The 18,589-nt window shown below is 42.4% G+C and overlaps 1 protein-coding gene across 1 annotated transcript in view; it reads right to left on the bottom strand.

The window, feature by feature from the left end:
• Positions 1 to 17,860, bottom strand: part of KDR (kinase insert domain receptor) — a 45,388-nt gene extending 27,528 nt beyond the window's left edge. Inside the window, exons 1-12 of the mRNA XM_065877723.1 lie at positions 17,517 to 17,860; positions 13,426 to 13,519; positions 11,288 to 11,484; positions 8,243 to 8,373; positions 7,788 to 7,956; positions 7,071 to 7,210; positions 6,284 to 6,461; positions 4,783 to 4,897; positions 4,529 to 4,692; positions 2,464 to 2,620; positions 1,252 to 1,375; positions 620 to 728 (exon numbers count right to left, since the gene is read on the bottom strand). Coding sequence (XP_065733795.1) covers positions 620 to 728; positions 1,252 to 1,375; positions 2,464 to 2,620; positions 4,529 to 4,692; positions 4,783 to 4,897; positions 6,284 to 6,461; positions 7,071 to 7,210; positions 7,788 to 7,956; positions 8,243 to 8,373; positions 11,288 to 11,484; positions 13,426 to 13,519; positions 17,517 to 17,583 — 1,645 coding nt within the window. The 5' untranslated portion in view covers positions 17,584 to 17,860. The remainder of the gene's footprint in view (positions 1 to 619; positions 729 to 1,251; positions 1,376 to 2,463; positions 2,621 to 4,528; positions 4,693 to 4,782; positions 4,898 to 6,283; positions 6,462 to 7,070; positions 7,211 to 7,787; positions 7,957 to 8,242; positions 8,374 to 11,287; positions 11,485 to 13,425; positions 13,520 to 17,516) is intronic.
• Between the last annotated feature and the right edge of the window lie 729 nt (positions 17,861 to 18,589).

Here is an 18,589-nt window from a genome sequence, read left to right as displayed (position 1 = left end):
AAATGAATTACTCAGATATATATGAAATCTCCACTTTGAGCTCTAAGCACGGTTTTTAAGATTTAATCCCCCCCCCAATTCAAAGCAGATAATTATAACTTGGGATTTAAAAAATTAATTCCTCACTAATATATAACACTCACTGACAGGAAAGCTATGTTTATTACAGTGAATTAGCTCAGACTGAAATATTTTATTCCATCCAGTCAGCTAAAGCTGAGCCATGGAATTAAGATGAACAGAGTCGGTAGTATTGGGAAGGCACTGCTCCAATGTCATTACAATTGCCTCCCCAACACCCAACCTTGTCAGCTGTTCAACAGCAAGTGCATAAACGTTGACTGAACCTCGCTAAGCCAGGCACTGTGCTGTACTGTGATGACAAAGACAAAAATACCACGCAGGACTTGAGCTTCAAAAGCACGTGTGAACCCATGCTCCCTCTCCTGTGAAGTCAGATGTACTGATTTCACGTGAGCCCAGGAGCTACCTGAGGAACTCTCCTTTATGAACAAAAGCATCAATTAGCCATCCAACTCCCCTTCCTAAGGCCATGCCACTCATGGGAATGGCCAGGACAACAGAGTATCAGACAGCCCAGCCCCTGGAGAGCACTTACTGGTCACGTGGAAGGAGATAACCCTCTCTCCTCTCCCAGCTTTGTTCACCGCTTCACATTTGTACAAAGCGGATACATTGGCTGCTTGGATAACAAGGGTACTTACAGTCTGTGAAAAAAAACAAATCCCAGGCCATAAACAATGGAGGCTGTGTTTATGCACGTGCATTCAGACTAAAAGTCAGCATCCCCACCACTGCTGCGACCTGCCTACTCCATTCAGACTGCAGCACTGACCGCGCACGCCCAAATCTGTGCAATTATAGTTACACTGTTGCAGCTCACATATCACATAAAACGAGCTTTGGAAACCACGGAATAAAGAATGTGTTTTAATACAACATTACATACCTTGTCTCATTTTCATGTTTATAAAATCAGAATTACCATACATCCCATGTACAGAGTTAATGACATACGTGTTTTATTTTTCTCTGATACAGTAAGTCAATGATGTTTCTAAAAGTTAATGGTGTTTTCAAACTGACTTAACATGCTAGTATTTTATCATCCAGTTTATTTGATGATCAATCGCCCATATTCCTCACACATTGATATTATTTTACCCTCCTTTCACTCCATCCTTCCATAAAAGAGAGACAGATTTTCAAATTAAAGAACTTCAAACTCACTTTGTTTTTTCCTTCAATTAGGGCAAATTGATTTTTGTTGACTTCGATATTGTTTCCCCCCTGGAAGTCCTCCACGTTTCTCCATTCTTTACAGGTATGTGGGTTTGTCGTTAAGGCAGCTTGGCTATAAGAAAGAGGTAACAGGTGATATCGTGACTTAATTTTTCTCTAATTCATATCAATAGCAAGGAAAGGAGTCAGACTTTGGTTATTACGTTCTTAGAACTAACTTCCAATGCACCCTACCACGTTACAAGACTTGGCGCCAATTAAAAATAGGCCTCAGCAATGAAGGAAAAGGTTCTAGGTAGATTCATTCAGGATACAGGAGGGAAGCAGCTATTCTGGGAACAAACCTCCATTCATAAATTGGATCGACAAGACAATTCAAGTTAATTTAGTTCAAAGGAAGGCAAGGAAACTAAGAAGCCATTGGGCTTCTTAATCTCCCTGGGACTGTGGCCTTTGTGTAGGAAATGGTCAGCATCTGAGGAAGAAACTAATAGAGGCCATCTCAAAAACAACAACAGGAAGTGAACTGCTTAGGGTGGTGGTGGGTGACTTGTTGTTTTTTTCCTAAGGATGTCTGGACTTGTGTTAGGACCTGATAAGCCGGGCCTGAGGCTCCGAGGTCCTTGCATCCATCAGCACTTCCCTTGAGATGTACCTTCTCACAGATAAGGAGACTGTGGTATTCACCGGTTGATTGACATACGGAGAAAAACCAAAGACTGGCAATTAACAAAGTGAGCAAAGAAACTGCATTCAGAGAGATGGACATCAGGGCCAACCTGAAGAGAGAGCTAGCTAATCTCAAAGCAGGATATCCCAAGGAACGACATCTCCTAAAGACGAAAGCACAGAGAAAGACAGAAGGAGATTAAGAGTACCACTTGAGGAATAACCTTCTTAGAGATAGTCTTCTTGGCTTAGAATGGTGTCATATCGTAGCTTGGCTATGTCCATCAACAGAGGAATAGATAAAGAAGATGTGGTACATATATAGAGCGGAATACTACACTGCCATATAAAGAATGAAATAATGCCATTTGCAGCAACATGGATGGACCTAGAGGTTATCATACTAAGTAAGCCAGACGAAAACAAATACTGTATGATATCACTTACGTGTGGAATCTAAAAATAAAACAAATGAATAAATATTTTTTTAAATGCAAAAGAGCAGGAAAAAAAGGATGTGGCCCTACTCACATGGGCTGGTAGGTACACTCTGTTTCCAGCTGCCAGTACCACTGGATGTGACTCGGGGGAGGAACGGCATAGACCGTGCACGTCAGCGTTTGGGAGGTGCCATACTGGTAAGAGTCCACGGGAGAGATCAGAGATTTCTCACCAATCTGGGGTGGGACTGGAGATGGGAAAGACAGCTTTTGAATTGTCAATCAGCTTTGAGGAATGGAAAGTAGAAGTTTTCAGCAATTAAAACCTGTGTTTTTCCAAGCATAGAATTTTTGTCCCCATTTGCTTTTTCAAAGAACATCTAGATTTGGAGACAGGACACCTGACTTCTAGTGATACTCATGATAACAATAATAATAAACTAGTAAGTTGAGTGACTTTGTGCCAGTCTCGCCACCCTGTGCCTCACCTTTTTCTCATCTACATTACGGAGATTGTTCTCCTAATCCTCCCAATTTCACAAGATCAGACAAGGCTCCAGGAAGAAAAGAGTTGTGAATAATACAGTGAGTACATGTATTATGTACTGAGTATTGTTCTAAGTGCTTTACATCAATTAATTCATTTAATCCTCACAGCCACTGCTATTGTCCTCCACTTTACACATGGGAAAAATTAAAAAGTGAAATGACTTGCCCAAGGTCACCCACCATGCCTGCTTCTCCATCTCTCCCTCCTTCTTCCCCTTCCTTCCTTTCTCCCCTCCTCTCTCCCATCCTTTCTTGTTTTCTTCCCTTCCTCCCTCCATTCCTTCCGTGTCTTTTCCTCCTTCTCTCCCTTTTTTCTCTCTTTCTTTTTTAGGCTCCAAAGTCATTAATGTGAAACTATCTTCTCATCACTACCAACCTAAAGCCTCAGATTATAGTTTCAAACCTTGACTTCTTTCTTTATCTTCGTTTTATAGAGCAGGGTAAATGCTAGGGTGAATCAAACATTTAGTGACTTCCTGGATGAATGAGATAGAGTTATTCACTGTCCATTTTTACATCTTTATTTCTTGTTCCTTTCCTTCTCCCCACCCTACTTTTCAGCTTCCCAGCTTCTCTATACTCCCCAAACTCCTACACCCAAGTGGCTCCTAAGTCACATTTCTGGAACCTGTTATCTTTAAAATACTCCCCGAAGCTGATGTCCCCGCAAAGAAACGAAGCCAAGCTCAGAAGACATACAGAGCTTGGCAGGATATACAGGGAAGCACCTTAATGTCACATGAGAAGATCCTGAAGTTTTAATCTGCCATGACAGTAGAAAGCACAAAGAATTACAACAGCGAGGCATTTCCCAACCTGTGTTTGGAGCAAGATATTAATGGATGTATGCGGGAGGGGTGCTCTGGTCAAATAAGTTTGTTAAACCTTGGCTACTCTATGTCTCCCACCCACCATTGGAGAATGGCAATATACTACGTCCATCAACTTAGCATCTCCCACATTTATTTGACCATGATGTCCTTTTCCTCCCCACCCGGAGTACTTATTGTAAATAAGTATCTTTCAGTTTGGAAAAATAAAATTCAAACCATTCTTAAATCAAAAACTTAATATCTCCCCCCTTATAGCCTCAGAGTCAGATCCCAGACTCCTGTTGAAAAAAAAATTAAAACACTTCCAACCAGCCAACAGTGTCCACCTGCAAAAGCCTTCTGCATTGGAATCTGCCTGTGCATCACTGATACATCAGCTCCCAAATCAAACTAGTAGCTTCCCACAAAATTCAAGAAGAGTCTTAAACATTTGCATGCCAGGAGCACAATTCAAAGGTACTGCAACTGGAGCCTGATGACTGTCCCTGTGGGCACTCTTATGTCACAGCATTTAGCCATCGGCTGAACCATCTACTTTAGGCTCGAGTTTGACCACCAACTGCTTCATTCGCATGGCCTCTTAAGCAAACGTGTCCAGAGCATACTGCCCCACACCTCACTTCAGCCGCACTGTCCTGGATCATTTTTATACACCAGAGCTACTTATGATGTAAGTGAGGCAGAGACACCAAAGGAATGGTGGCCTGGCTGTTCAGGAGGACATAATCATACTCTTTATAATAGATAAAGAGAAGGAAAACTGAATGGACTCACCATTCACAACCAGAGATACCACGTGGCTCTGTTTCTCCTTTGAAATGGGATTGGTAAGGATGACAGTGTAATTTCCTGTATCTTTTTCACTCACTTCCATAATAGTCAGTACGTGCCCCACTTTAATTGTGTGATTGGACTCAATGGGTCTTCCATTTTTATACCTGTGGGGAAAAACAAATCCCAGAAATGAGTCCAATCTAAGGATTTGCTTTCACGTGGAACAAGGCTTTGCATTTATTTCCAGTCGTTACCATTTTATTTCTGGAGGAGGGTAACCAAGGCACTTCACAGGGACTCTGACACGGTCTCCCACGGTGGCTTCCACCAAAGATTCCATGCCACTACCGAAAGCAACAAAAGGTTTTTCTGGAAGAAAATAAAAATAATTTTTCTCATAAATGGCAACTTCTTATAAACGGCCATTTGGTTTAGTTTTTCATTTCAAGTGAAGAGTCAAAGACCTTGGAGGTCTGAGTCACTGCTGTTCAGAGAATCCCCATCTCACCCTTCTACAGGTCCCACTCCAGGTTCTCCCTCACCTGTGGTCTCTGCGTTAGCTTTTCTCTCTCCCCCAGTCTGCTCCACAAGTCTACCGAGCACTCAAATCTCACTCAATTCAAGCATTTGCTTCTCTGTGAAGCTTTCCCTACGTCTCCTCTGCTCCCATGACACCCTATACATACCTCCCATGTGCCCCAGGACTCAGTCCTCGGACCTCTTGTCTTTACCAACACCTTCCTCTTGTCAATTACACATTCCTCCTAAATCTATATCTCCTGCCCCTGACTTCCCTGGGTTCTAGGTTAATATATTAAAGTCTCCACTTGGATATTTAGTGGGCATCTCCAAATGAAGCCACCCAACCCTGTGTCCTATTCCTCTTCCTACCTTCCCTATCTCGGTTGAGAAAACTACCGTTCACTCAGTTGCTCATGCTAAAAACGCAAAGGTCATCTTCCGTTCTTTTCCTCTTATATCCCACAGCCAGGGAATCGATAGGCAAACCCTACTGGTTCTATCTTCAAAAATACATCAGAATCAGGTCACTTCTGACCACCTCCACTTCTACCACCCTTGTCTAAGCCACCCACCATCTCTCACCAGGATGACTGCAATTAGCCTTCTAACTAGTCTCTCTACTTCTGCCCTTACTTCCCTAAAGTATTTCACATTAAAATAACCCACACAGTGATCCTATAAAAACATAAGCCAGAGCATGTCTCTCTCTGCTCAAAACCCTTCTATGCATTCCCATATTATAAAATCCAAACCCTTATGAAGGCCTATAAGTTGGATGCCATACAAATTATCATCTAAACTGAGACATTTATGTGAGTGAAAGAGAATAAATGGGAAATTAAGTTATTTTCTCAAAGCCCCACAGAAAGTAACTAAATACAGGTTTCCCCAATTGCAAGGCCCATGCTTACTCAGGGAAGCCTCTCAGCCTTGCGATCAAATGAAAATTTAAAAATGATCTTAGATAATAACCCTCTGCTTATTATAGTGATAATAATAATAGCAACAACAAGTAATATGTAGTGAGCCCTTACTACATCAGCTCATCTCATCTTTAAAGTTGGGATTTGAACCCAAGCTATGCTCTTGACCTCGAGGTCAAATGGCCTTCCTGGCAAGAGCTCAAAAACATCTTCTGAATGAGCAAAATAGGAATCACTAGCTGACCTAAATTTATTTAAATCATCTCACTTTGCAAGGCAGAGCATAATTCCAAAGGAAATCTTAGCTTACCGTGGACCCTGATGAATGTGCTGTTCCTCTTGGTCATGAGTCCACTGGAAGCGGCACAGGTGTACCACCCTTGGTCACTCCGGGTTACACTATCTATAGTCAAGGTGCTCAAAAACTTCTTCATCTCACTCCCAGACTGGGTTTTTAGGTCCCGGTTTACAAGTTTCTTATGCTGATGCTGAAAAAGAGTTTAGTGAACTTCCAAAGTCCAGAATAACATTCCCTGGTATCTTCTAGACACCCATAAAAGTCTTGGCCTTTGGTGAACACTATTTAATGCTAATAATAGATACTTCTGAACTTTTATCATCATGCTGATGACAAATACATTTGGTTTCAGGAGAAATAAATAGAATCAACCGAATCAGGCATTTTCAAACCTCACATAATGGGAATGAGATCAATGTAAACTGCAGAAACCCAAGGAAATATGACCACTGTTTAAGGAGAAGTGTGTCTCATGCCACCTCTTGAAAAGAAATTCCCTTAAAAGGAAAATAGATCAAGGACTTTGGAGAACAGAGAAATAATGCAACCTAGAAAGACATAATCCCCTAAAGAAAACGAATCTTCACAGCCTGGACAGAGTTCTTGGTTTTGCATCTTTTTTTTTCCATGAGTGCTGTATGTCCTACAGTTCTCTTAAAATGTGTGTGTGTGTATGTTAGTGTAAGTTAAGGCCCTTACATTTTATCTGGCCAAAGAGGTCCCTATCTCTCTCAAGCAAACTTCGTTGGAGCTTATTATCAAAGTATTTGGAGGTCTGGCTTTGAATCGTTAGTGTTACCTTCAAAGAAGGGTATTCCCAGTTGAAGTCAATCCCCACATTTAGTTCAGTTCTTGCTGTACAATTTAAGACAAGCTTCTCTCCAACAGACAGCTCAACTCCGTGAGGGGGGCTCAGAACCACATCATAAATCTTGTACCCTGGAGCAAGTACATTGGAAAAACAGAAAGTGAGAGGGAAACCAAAATCTATAACTTGGCACACATTTTTTCAGACATGATGCAACTTCAAAATGTGTCACATCATTTTTCCCTGAGGGCCTCCCCAAACCTTGGTTAACTCCCAGGAAAATGGTCTACAGAGATCCACAAAGCAGCCCTACATGGATCTCAAAGATGTTGTAGCCCAGTGGACAGAAAAGCAGTAAAATCTGAGAGGTCAATAGTCAATGCGGCCGGCTTTAGAAAGCTACCAAACTTTCCATAAAATAGGTATAATTAAAAGACTTGATGCCAAGCAATGCTCTGAACATTGAATTTTCCAAACAATATGCTCCCATAACAGAACTCTTATTCATCCTTGGTCTTGGTAAGGAAGGAGAAAAACCTCAGTTGCACATAGGTTTACTGGGTAGAGAAGAGCGGATGTAGTGAACTGTTTAACAACAAATCTTGAAATAATATATTTCTCAATATCTCTTGTCCTCCAGAATCTTAATATAAGAAGCTAATCTTTATTGTCTGACATTAATGATACAGAAAGGAATTGTCCTCTTACCTACAACCACAACTATGTACATAATAGACTGGTAACTTTCATCATTAATTTTTGCTTCACAGAAGACCATGCCAGCATAGCTGATCATGTAGCTGGGAATAGTGAAGCCTTTCTTGCTGTCCCAGGAAATTCTGTTACCATCAGGAACAAACCTCTTTTCTGGATACCTCTGGGTAGAAAAAGAAATATCAAATATTTAATCAAGTGCTATCCAAAAGTAAAAACCATGAACACTAAAGAATTCATCTTATTTTAAGAATACAAATTGGTTTTATTTCTTGTCGTTTTGACCCTTCCTAAAGTTTCCTTTAAAACTCATTGTTGACTTAATGTTATATAATGCATGTAATATATATATATTTATAAAATATATAATGTTATAAACAGGCTACCCATCTTAATACTAGCTTAATATTATGAAAGGGTAAGAGATGAAGAAAGAAGATGTAACTTACTGCACAAAGGGACACATTGAGGTTTGAAATGGTCCCCAGACACGGAATCACCACAGTTTTGTTTTTGTTCTCAGTGATGTACACAACTCCATGTTGGTCGCTGACAGAAGCAATAAACGGAGATCTGTAATCTAGAAGAAAATGTAATTCCATTAGTTAATGGCATTTACTGGAAAAGTGGGTCATCTTTCAGGTTCATAAACTCTAACCAGAGAAGTAAACTATTGGGAAAGACATTTCACACTAGGCAAAGGAATCCAGAGGTAGGTCTGCTGGTAAATATCTGGCTCCAAGGTTATGCTACAGGAGGGGGGGTGTGTATGTGTGAAAAATCTGGAAGAGAAATCCCAGAATGAGACTGGCTCCTTTTGCACTGATGATCAAGTAGAGTGTACTCTATAGGTTCCACATTTAAGCAGATTGATCACTACAGTTTTTTCAAAGTGAGGGAGCACATGTCTTCATTTTCATATACATTTTCATATGCACTATACATCTTTCATGTACATAAGTTTTAAAGTAAATTTAAAGTTAAACCTGTATAGTTTACCTACTGAGTTTTTTGATGTTAAAAACTTCATGTTCTCTCTCTTAAGGCAAACAGTGTAACTGTCATGAAAATAGGTTAATGGCTCCCAAAGATTCTTTAAAGTAAAGAAATGACTAACGATTTTTTAATTCAACAATTCAAGACAAAGTTTCACATGAGTATTTTAAGATTGTGAAGACTAGATATAAGATTCTTTATATAATAATGTAGAATAGTTAAATTGTTTATGTTTCCTGTTTAATTGCATTTAGTTTAAGATTCAGCAATCATTAATATCTTCAATGACAAAAGCCTGAAAAGCCACCATGGCAAAGACTGAGAAAAAAACAAAAGAGATTTTAATGCCATTCAAACACTGTTCGTATGATGTTAACACGCTGCTGGGAAACGACTCCTTTTCCCAGAGATAGAGTTGATGGGTGTGAAGCCATGCCTGAAATCTCAGAGAGATAATGGTTCATGCCACTCTCCCCAACACACCTGACCAAGCATTTTCAGAGCTCTTCAGGATGTTTGGTTCAAGGAAAGAAAGAGTTAATTAAACCAAAGGGGAGAAAAGCAGCTAATTCCCTACAACAGCAGAAGTTTGATTTCCCTCCCAGCTGGACAGCACAGAAAGGCAGCCAATCCAGCCACCACATGCCATAGTCATTATCTTACGAGACCAAGACCCACTTCCCAGCTCCATCCATTGCTGGAGGGAATGGGGTCAGAAGACTAAGGAAGTAAGGTGGGGACCAGAGGGGATATTAAAGGACCATCCATAGGGAATACTTCAATGTTTTCTTTTCCACTGTTAAACTTCATGACCAAAATCTTGGACAACTCACCTCCTAGAACGCCAGGCTTAGACAGGAAGCAGAACTTGATGGTATATTCAGAGACAGGCAGTGTACAAATAAACAGTGCTGGGGATTGCTACTTCTTCATATTACCTACCTTTCATCTGCAGGCTATGAAATATTACATAGCTTGCTTACAGAGCAAGTCTTTGGAAGCTAAATTAACCCCTTGACGTAAGACTAAAGCTATTCAGTAAATCAATTCTATTTCAGTATCCCAAGAAGAGGAAATAAACAAAAGAAACCCAAACAACCACCCATCCTCTCAAAATAAAATATTTACTGTAACTCATGAAATGAATTTTCACATGTCTCCAGGTTTCCTGACTTGGGGAGAAGGAAATAACGAGATATTATGGGAGAGGTTCATCTTGTAGTATTTCCAGACAGCCTGAAAGCAGGAAATCCTTGCAATCTTCTGAGAAAGCCTGATCTCCCAAGACTGCCAGATCAAAAGGAGCCAGAAATTCTCGAAGATCTGGGCCTCGTCTCTTTCAACTTCTGCAGAGGGGAGGAGAGCACAAAATTCTACCTTGGACTGTGCTTACCCTGGGCAAAAGTAATTCTCAAATATTGTGCAATCCAGGAGTGACATACGTTATTCTGATGTGGTCCCCATTCTTCCCTTGCACTGACCATACTGCACTATTGAAACGCAAATGGAGATGTGCAAGTGTGTCTCCCAAAGCTGATGAAATTCCTGTTCTGTAAAAGATGCTTCTGGAAAAAAGTCTAAGCCATCTTCACCTGCTTCAAATTCTCTAGGATGTACAGAGGTATGTAAATGTATATATAAAATGTCTAAAAAGCTCATCTTTACTGAAAAGAAAAATATTTAGTATATCTAAGCAAAATATTACTATAGACTTATACCCACCCAAGTTATATGATTCATATCTCATTAGTTAAGTCAGGTTTTCTCAAGTTAGCATAAGATTTTTGAAACAGGAAGGAAAGAATAATTCAGATTATAAATGCTAAATACGTGTGACATGGAGTTTACCCTACATGGATGTTAAGTTGGCCTCCACAGTGTAAATCCCAAATTGCAAACTATAGAAAGATGGAGCGTGTCATCCAAGATCTCAGACCACACAAGCAAAGGAAACACTGTCCTCCAAAGGCCTTTTGAGACAGTGACTTTATTTGCACAAGTGTATGGAAATTGTTTTTTATAAAGTGTAAGTGGGAAAAGAAAAGTTCCTATGAACAAAAAAAGCTCCAGAGCCCTTGGCTGACTCCCTGTGCATTCTTGGGGAAATCTCCAAATCTGCTGTAGATAACCTATCTCTCCACAGAAACCTCTCCATAATTCTCCCCTGAATCTTCCTTTTCGAGGATTTCAGGGGTTTTTTTCTCAAACATCAGAAGACTTCTTATAAATCTCCATTGCCAACTGTGAACACAGATTTCCCTTAGAAACAAAGATCAGAACCAAACTAATTGGGCAATAGAGATGTAGCAAGGCCCAAACTGCAGAACAAATCACTGAGTCTTGTACTCAGAGGAGGCCTTGGGAGAGAAGAATTTTGTAGATGCCTGTTGGCAGAGAGCCTTTAGAGCGAGCCTTTGTTGTCCGGATTCTTCTTTGCACCTATTGTGTTTTGTAACTGGTAAATTAACGTGGGAAGTGAATTCCATTTAACCACTTACCTTGAACATACACATAGACGACGGAGGCCATGTCAGTGTCCTGGTAGAAGCACTTGTAGGCTCCAGTATCATTTCCGATCACTTTTGGAATGGTGAGCATCTTACATAAGGCACTGTCACTGCAATCCGTCACCTCCACTCTTTTCTCAGAGCCGCTCTGATTGTTGGGCCAAAGCCAGTCCAAGTCCCTCTGACCCCTGAAAAATTCATCCCAAGCAAGTATTTAAGTGAAATGCCTATGAGGCTGTTTCTAAGAAAATAGAAGGTTTAGTTCTCAAGCTTATACAAACTCCTCAACAGATAGATTCATAGTCTTCTACCAACAATGACAGATTATACGGACAAATGACAAAAAGTCAGAGTCTCAGCTTCAGAAATCACTTATAAGGATTCCCGAGTTTTCTATTACTTATTTTATTCAACCAACAAATATTTATTAAGCATGTGCTATGTGTCAAACGTTGTTAAGACTGGGAATACAGCAGTGAACAAATCAGATAAAAATCATTGCCTTCATGGAACTTGAGTCTAGTTGGAGGAGACAGGCAGTAAAAAAGTAAGTAAACTTCAATAAAGCTGAAACTTTTAAAAAGTAAGTAAAATATGTTGTATAAAAGGTGGTGATAAATACTATGAAGAAAGTCTAGAAGAGGCAAAGAAACAAGTGAAGAGTTCTAGAGGGAGGGGGCTTGGTGAAGTGGGCCATATAGATATCAGGAGGAACAGAGTTTCAGGCAGAGGGAACAGCCAATGTCAAGGCCCTGGGGTGGGTGCCTATCTGGAGTATTCGGGGAATGGCAAGGAAGCCAGAGTAGCTAGAGAAGAGTGGGCAGTCGGGAGAGTAAGAGGTGAGGTTAGGAAGGGAGGGGATGCAAACTGTCTAAGGGCCTCGTGGGACCTTGGAAGGATGGCATTAAAGCACAGATTACTTTCATTGCAGCATTTCTCTACAAAGCCCCAAGGAAGACAGTCAACATCAAGAAGAATGTAACATCACTGACCCTTCTTTAAAGAACTTGAAATTTCCATGGAGTTGCAGTTACATTAATGAAGTTACTTTTAACACACTCCATTGTTTTTCTGGGGACATAAGAGGAGTATATATAGAATCTTGGGGAATTTTAAATAACCTTTGTTGTTAAGGGTGGGTAAGAGGAAAATCTGCTGAGAAATGCATCTTGAAGTAGCAAAGCTAGGCAAACAGCACCTGTTACTATGTTTTTTCCCAAGGGTTGGGTATTGGTGCCCTACCCTTGATAAGGCAACTAGGGTATCCTTTACACTCGGCAAGCTAAAACAGATCTGTGTCACTGTGCTGAACACTTGGCATTCATCAAGCAAAAACAAGGGCAACAAGCTCCCCAAGGTTCTTTGTGGACCATCAGCACTGTTCTCAGGGGGCAAGATCACCTCTACCCACCACTTCTGCCAAAACCACACCGGTCCCAAGAAGCCTCTGGCTCTGTCATGCATAATCACTACATTAAACCCTAAAGTCTTCTACTTTTCTCCCTGAGGTAGGGGCTGGAAAGCAAAATTTAGACGCCTCCTCATCTTGTCAAAGAGGCCTATTTCCCCAGCTAGCAAAAATCAAGAGCATGACTTCTTGCTAGCTGGTGAAAGAGACATGCCAGAACCTCAGGTCAGAGCTTGACAGGCACTCAGCAATATTAATGACTGAATATAAAATTGCAACTACAGTCAGAATTTTACCATAAAATAAAGTTCTTGAAAAGTGCTAAACAGATGTCTAAGAGCCATTCTGAGTATAACAAATATGTCCCCAAACTTCAACTCTAAAGATTTCATTTATTCATTCAATATTTATTGAATGTGTATTACATAATATACGCTAGGTGCTATACTGGTTATTAGGGTGTGTGCGTGTGTGTGTGTGTGTGTGTGTGTGTGTGTGTGTGTTGGCAGAGGGTAGTAGGAAAAAAATGCCAGCAAAATTGTACAGAATTTTCCAGAGAAGACCTTCCTCATGTTTTCATTATTACGTTAGCTCTTAGAAACCTCACTACTTATACACAATTATGAAGACTCTATTGTAATTCTGCTGTATGGAAATTATTTTTTCTTTAATAAACAATGATATTTGACACAGGAAATCTGAATCTAAAATGTATCCTTACCTGCAAGTAATTTGAAGCGTTGTGTTAGCCATAATTGTAAGTATGTCTTTTTTTATGCTGAGCCTGGGTGGATCAAGAGAAACGCTAGACAAACCTAGAAACAAATTAAATAAATGAATATCATTGCCACTCAGACCCAATAGGAAACACCTTCCATAAACAATGCACACCCTATACTTTAAAAGACCTCTTCAGCAATTCATTGTGTAAAACTTGTGAATTTACTTTTCACCATTCCCAGTAAAAGTTCACAAGCTGTGTCATAACAGGAAGAATGGGCAGATGGTCATAAACCAACACAACAGTTCTGCAATTCATTGAGCGAGGGTGGAGTTCCTGTTTTCCTGCATTGCCAACTTCAAGGTCTTACAAAAGGATATGGGACATTGAAACCAAATGAACCTTCATCTGATGATCTCACTCCCCTGGGAAAGGACCCACTGACATTTCTTATAAAACATAGGATGCACACATTTGACTAAATTGCTGATTAATGAATACTACTTAGAGAGATGTCTATATAGTTCATCCATGTACTTTGAGGGGGGTGGGAATGTCCATGACATTGTCTCATTTTCCTTTATCAATTTTCTAGTGCACTTCCTCTGGTAACTGAACTGCCAAGGTTGAAAGACTGTACATTAAAACTAGATGAGAGGAACTGAGGAAAGAAACATGTTCCCATGTCATATAACATGCATATACTTTCCTTCAGAAAACAGAACTTAAAAAGGGTAATGCAGGACTTCCCTGGTAGTTCAGTGGTTAAGAATCTGCCTGCTAGTGCAGGGGACATGAGTTTGATCCCTGCTCTGGGAAGATCCCACATGCCGCGGAGCAACTAAGCCTGTGCACCACAACTACTTAGCCCCCGCTCTAGAGCCCGCGAGCCACCACTACTGAGACCACATGCTTCAGCTACTGAAGCCCGTGCACCTAGAGCCCATGCTCTGCAACAAGAGAAGCCATGGCAGCGAGAAGCCTGTGCACCACAATGAAGAGTAGTCCCTGCTCGCCGCAACTAGAGAAAGCTTGCACACAGCTACGAAGACCCAGCGCAGTCGGAAATAAATAATAAAATTAAAGAAAAAATAAGTTAAAGAAAGGGTAATGCTAATGAATTACAACTGGGGAATCTCAACTTACTGCTCAAAGCGCTGAGCTTGTCCTGACACCAAGCTTGGAACACAGGAAAAGTGTCTACCTAAATATACCATGGGACAGATTCCTTGCCATGGGTCACTCTACAGCAAGAAGACTGAGTTCTCTGCCAACTAAATGCAAAGAACTACCAGGTGTTGATAAAGCATCAGAGAAAGAAAAACTGTCCACCATGTCAGGGTCTTAACTCATATCTAGATCTTCAAAACACCACCTTAAAAAGTGATTGATGCTGGGTAAGCACCCAAGCTTCTTACGATCCTTAACTCACATCCACTAAGAACAAATGACTCTCTAGGCCTAAACTGGGATTGACATTGCTGGGCAAATAAGAGTATTAGCAAATATGAAAGAGTATGAGTAAATAGAGTACGAGCAAATATCCAGTGTAAATATGCACAGCATTGAATCTGTGGACCCCAACGTGAACAGCTGCAGGCAGAATGAACAGCTGATGACTCGTGTTCTCATACGCTCACTCAGATGTGGAAAACAGGTTGCTGTAGATTTGTTAATCAATATTAAAAAAATTTTTTTTAACTGGAAATTACTTTATATCAATAAATCTCAGGAACTAACTGGCGTTGGAACTGCCATGGGTTTGGGGCAGTGGTTCTTAAACTTTAGCACGTGTCAGAAGATGCCTAGGCCTACAAATCTGCATTTGTAGGTGACGCGGTCATACATGGTCTACGGGCCACTGTTGGATGGCTATTGGTCTGGGTGGTCATGCTCAGTTAATCAACAGAGCACTTTTCAATATGAAGGAAATAACTGCTCCCGAAGTAGGCAAACAATAAAGCAAAGTGTTCAAAAGCAAAAGAAAAGGCTTCCAATCATGGAGCCCCATTGTGTGTCACAGAAGGAAAATGAAAATAATTCATTTGGATGAGCACAGATATCAAACTTGACTGGGAAACACTAGGTTGAGAAACATGTCAAAAACAGTAACTTAATACAATTCCTATGATGACCCAAATGAGAAAGAACCCATTATTTGGGCACATTCATGTGAGAAAAAAATGGTAGTAAAGACTAAGCTCTAATTAAGCCAAGCTCACCCCACCACAAAAATAAAAGATTCTTGAACCTCTCCTGTAAATCACTGCCACAGATTATCTCACACTCTAGACACACTTTCCAATGTTAAAAAAAAAAAAAGGTTCTCCATTCATAGGGAGCCAAAACAACACCATACTATTCTAGAGACATGTCTCCAACAAAAAACTATTCAACAAGGCTATCAATAATGATAACTTCAAATTCATATACGTAGACCAACACTCAATTTCTTTTTGCTCCAATAAGCTTCATTCATTTTCACTGACAAGTTTGAGCTCTGCTCTTCAGAAAGTTCTAAAGAAATAACTCTAAGAAGTACATAAGCTGCTACTCAATAAAAAGCTCTTCTATGTTCAAATTCCATAGCCAAAATTAATTCATTTGTGCACTATTACCCTTCCAGCTCAAAGACAGGAAGGAAAAACAACAGTGCCTCTGTCTCTAGAATTTGATGGCATCAATTATAGCCCAATCCAATTAAGCAAGTCACACACTCCAAAAGGGCAACCTCATCATTATATTCAGGGCAGCCCGATTACGGTTACTACTGCTGTGCTATGAAACACCCCAGGCTTAAAAGCAACTCACTTCTTTGTGGGATACAGAACAAACCACAAGTTCCAGAGCTTCATTCTCTCACCATAAAGGGGAAGAGACAGGTCTTGTCAGGGACAAATGAGTGTTCCTGGTGGAGCTGGCCTGGATGAACCAAGTCGTTATTCAGAAAATTCAGTAACTATAGACAGATGATCTTGTTACTATACATGTGTGTGGGTGTCTTTAAAAAAAAAAAAAAAGACATGTGATTCTTTAATTTATAAGGAATTTTCACCTGAATCATTTTACCTTTTCTTCCTTTTCCACCCTCTCCCCTTTCTCACCCTCCAAAGAGTGGAAATCTGTAAATCAACAAACTGGCTACAGGAAAGAGATTAGAGAGAGATGAGAAAGAGAGAGATAAACAGAGAAGGAAAGAGGGATGGGGGAGAGAGAGAATTTATTGCACCAAGGGCATGCGTATTCCTAATCTTGAAGGAGAGTGAAATTTTAGACGACAAGGAGAGTGGCGAGTGGCGCCCAATCTAGGTACCAAAACCTTCAGAGCAAGTTTTCAGAACGTGAACTTCTGACCTGTGCTTACCCGAAAGACCAAAGCGCTTTGAAAGATGTTAAACTGTTTTACATGAGAAGGTGACTATTACTTAGAGACACTTCGGGAAGCTGTCACAGCCCCAGGTCCAAGGCCAATTCCCCTTTCTCTCTGCGAGGAGAGCGGCGTCCTGCACCAGGAAGAAGGAAAAGTTTCCCTCTCCCCTAACCCCACCTTATACATTGGGTGTGTATGTGAGTTCGAACCAAAAGGGAACAGTAGACCGGGTTCCCGGTTCGACCCCTACAGAGGCAGAGCTACGCGCACGCTGCCGTCTGCCGAGCCGGCTCGCGGCCCCCTAAGGGCTTCCTTCCCCGCGTCCTGGCTAGGATGGTGCGCGCAGCCGGACAACGTTTCACCGCCTGTTCCCGCCCGCGGGGGCACCTCCTGCCTGCCAGCCACAGGCGCTTTCCCACTCCCGCCTAAGAGCACGGGTGTATCGGCTCTGCAGGACACGCTCCAGCCCAGGCCCTGTCGGAGGCCAGAATCGCGGAAATGGAACTGGGCTCAGGAGACCACCAACTCGCTGCGTAATCTTAGGCCAGTCACTGAGCTTCAGTTTCCTCTTTGGTAAATGAAAAAACACAGTGTGAAGTCACTTTCACCTCTCCAGCTCTATGACTCCCAGTTAGGTCCGGCCTCCAGGTCCTCTCCGCATCCCTATCTCTCCGCCCGTACCCGACCTCTCCGCTTTCCTCCTAGGGAGTGGGCTCCTTACCCACAGAGGCAGCCCGGGTCTCCACGCAGAGCCACAGAGCAAAGGCCAGCAGCGCCTTGCTCTCCATCCCGCACCTCGCGCCGGGCGCAGTGCCCAGAACTCGACCGGCGGTTCTCTCTCCCTGGTCCTGCTCCCCGAACAAGGCGCGGAGGTGGAATGCGCGCCGCCGCGCAGGGCTCCGACGCTCTCAGGGCGAGGGTGCCCCGGCTTCGGCCGCGGCTGCAGGGGCGTCTGCGGGTGCCAGCAGGAGAGGGTATCCCGACTGCCAGACAGCTTAGGGCTTTCTGTAGCGGGCAAGTGATACCCCGTGCGGGCAGACGAAACGCAACCGTATACCTCCGGCTCTCCCGGGGTCCCGGGATTCAGTGCTGGGTGGGGAGCCAGAGCCGAAACTCTAGAACGCGGGGGCGGGGCTATGCGGGGCGGGGCTTCCCTTCGCAGCCGGCCCCGCCCCTCAGCCGGGTTCTGTGAGTGGACCCGGTGCTTCCCACGCCCACTACATCTCCCCATCTCCCCACTTGCACCGGACTGCGTCTGGCCCGGAGTGGCCCGAGGGTGAACGTTCCGGGCGCAACCACTCCATTTCTGAAAGAAAATGTAGCCCATAACGGGTTCTGAGCCACTCCAAGTTTCAGTCGGTGGCTGCCCTCCCGCCCCGAGATGTTGGGGAGCAACACTGGGAGTGCTGCGAGGGACACTGCGCCCTCAGGAGGAGCGCCAAAGTTTGGGACGGTCTTGGCTCTGCGCGCCTCTGAAGTGGCTGGGGCACAGGCTGAGGATCAGCGGCAGGCTGAAGAAACGAGGCAGAAGCGGATACTGAGCAGAGGCGAATGCAGGATCGCAAACTGTGACTACAGCCAGTATGAGTGTTTTGCTTGGCCAGCACAGCTGTAGTTTAAAAATCTGAAACTGAATGCCTTTAGTCCGAATATTCACTTGCCCAGCTCTCCAAAGTTCCCACTATTTCCTCTTACACCTGACGGCTTCAATTGTTTTTAAGTTACCTGCCTCGCCCCCCAAAGCATTTAAATTTGAGACCCTCCCCCTCTTACCTGGCTTTCACCAAAAACCTA

The sequence above is a fragment of the Phocoena phocoena genome, chromosome 5 (assembly GCF_963924675.1).
Source record: "Phocoena phocoena chromosome 5, mPhoPho1.1, whole genome shotgun sequence".
NCBI lineage: Eukaryota > Metazoa > Chordata > Mammalia > Artiodactyla > Phocoenidae > Phocoena > Phocoena phocoena.
Note: the sequence above shows the minus strand (reverse complement) of the source record. Positions and strands in the feature narration are given on the sequence as shown.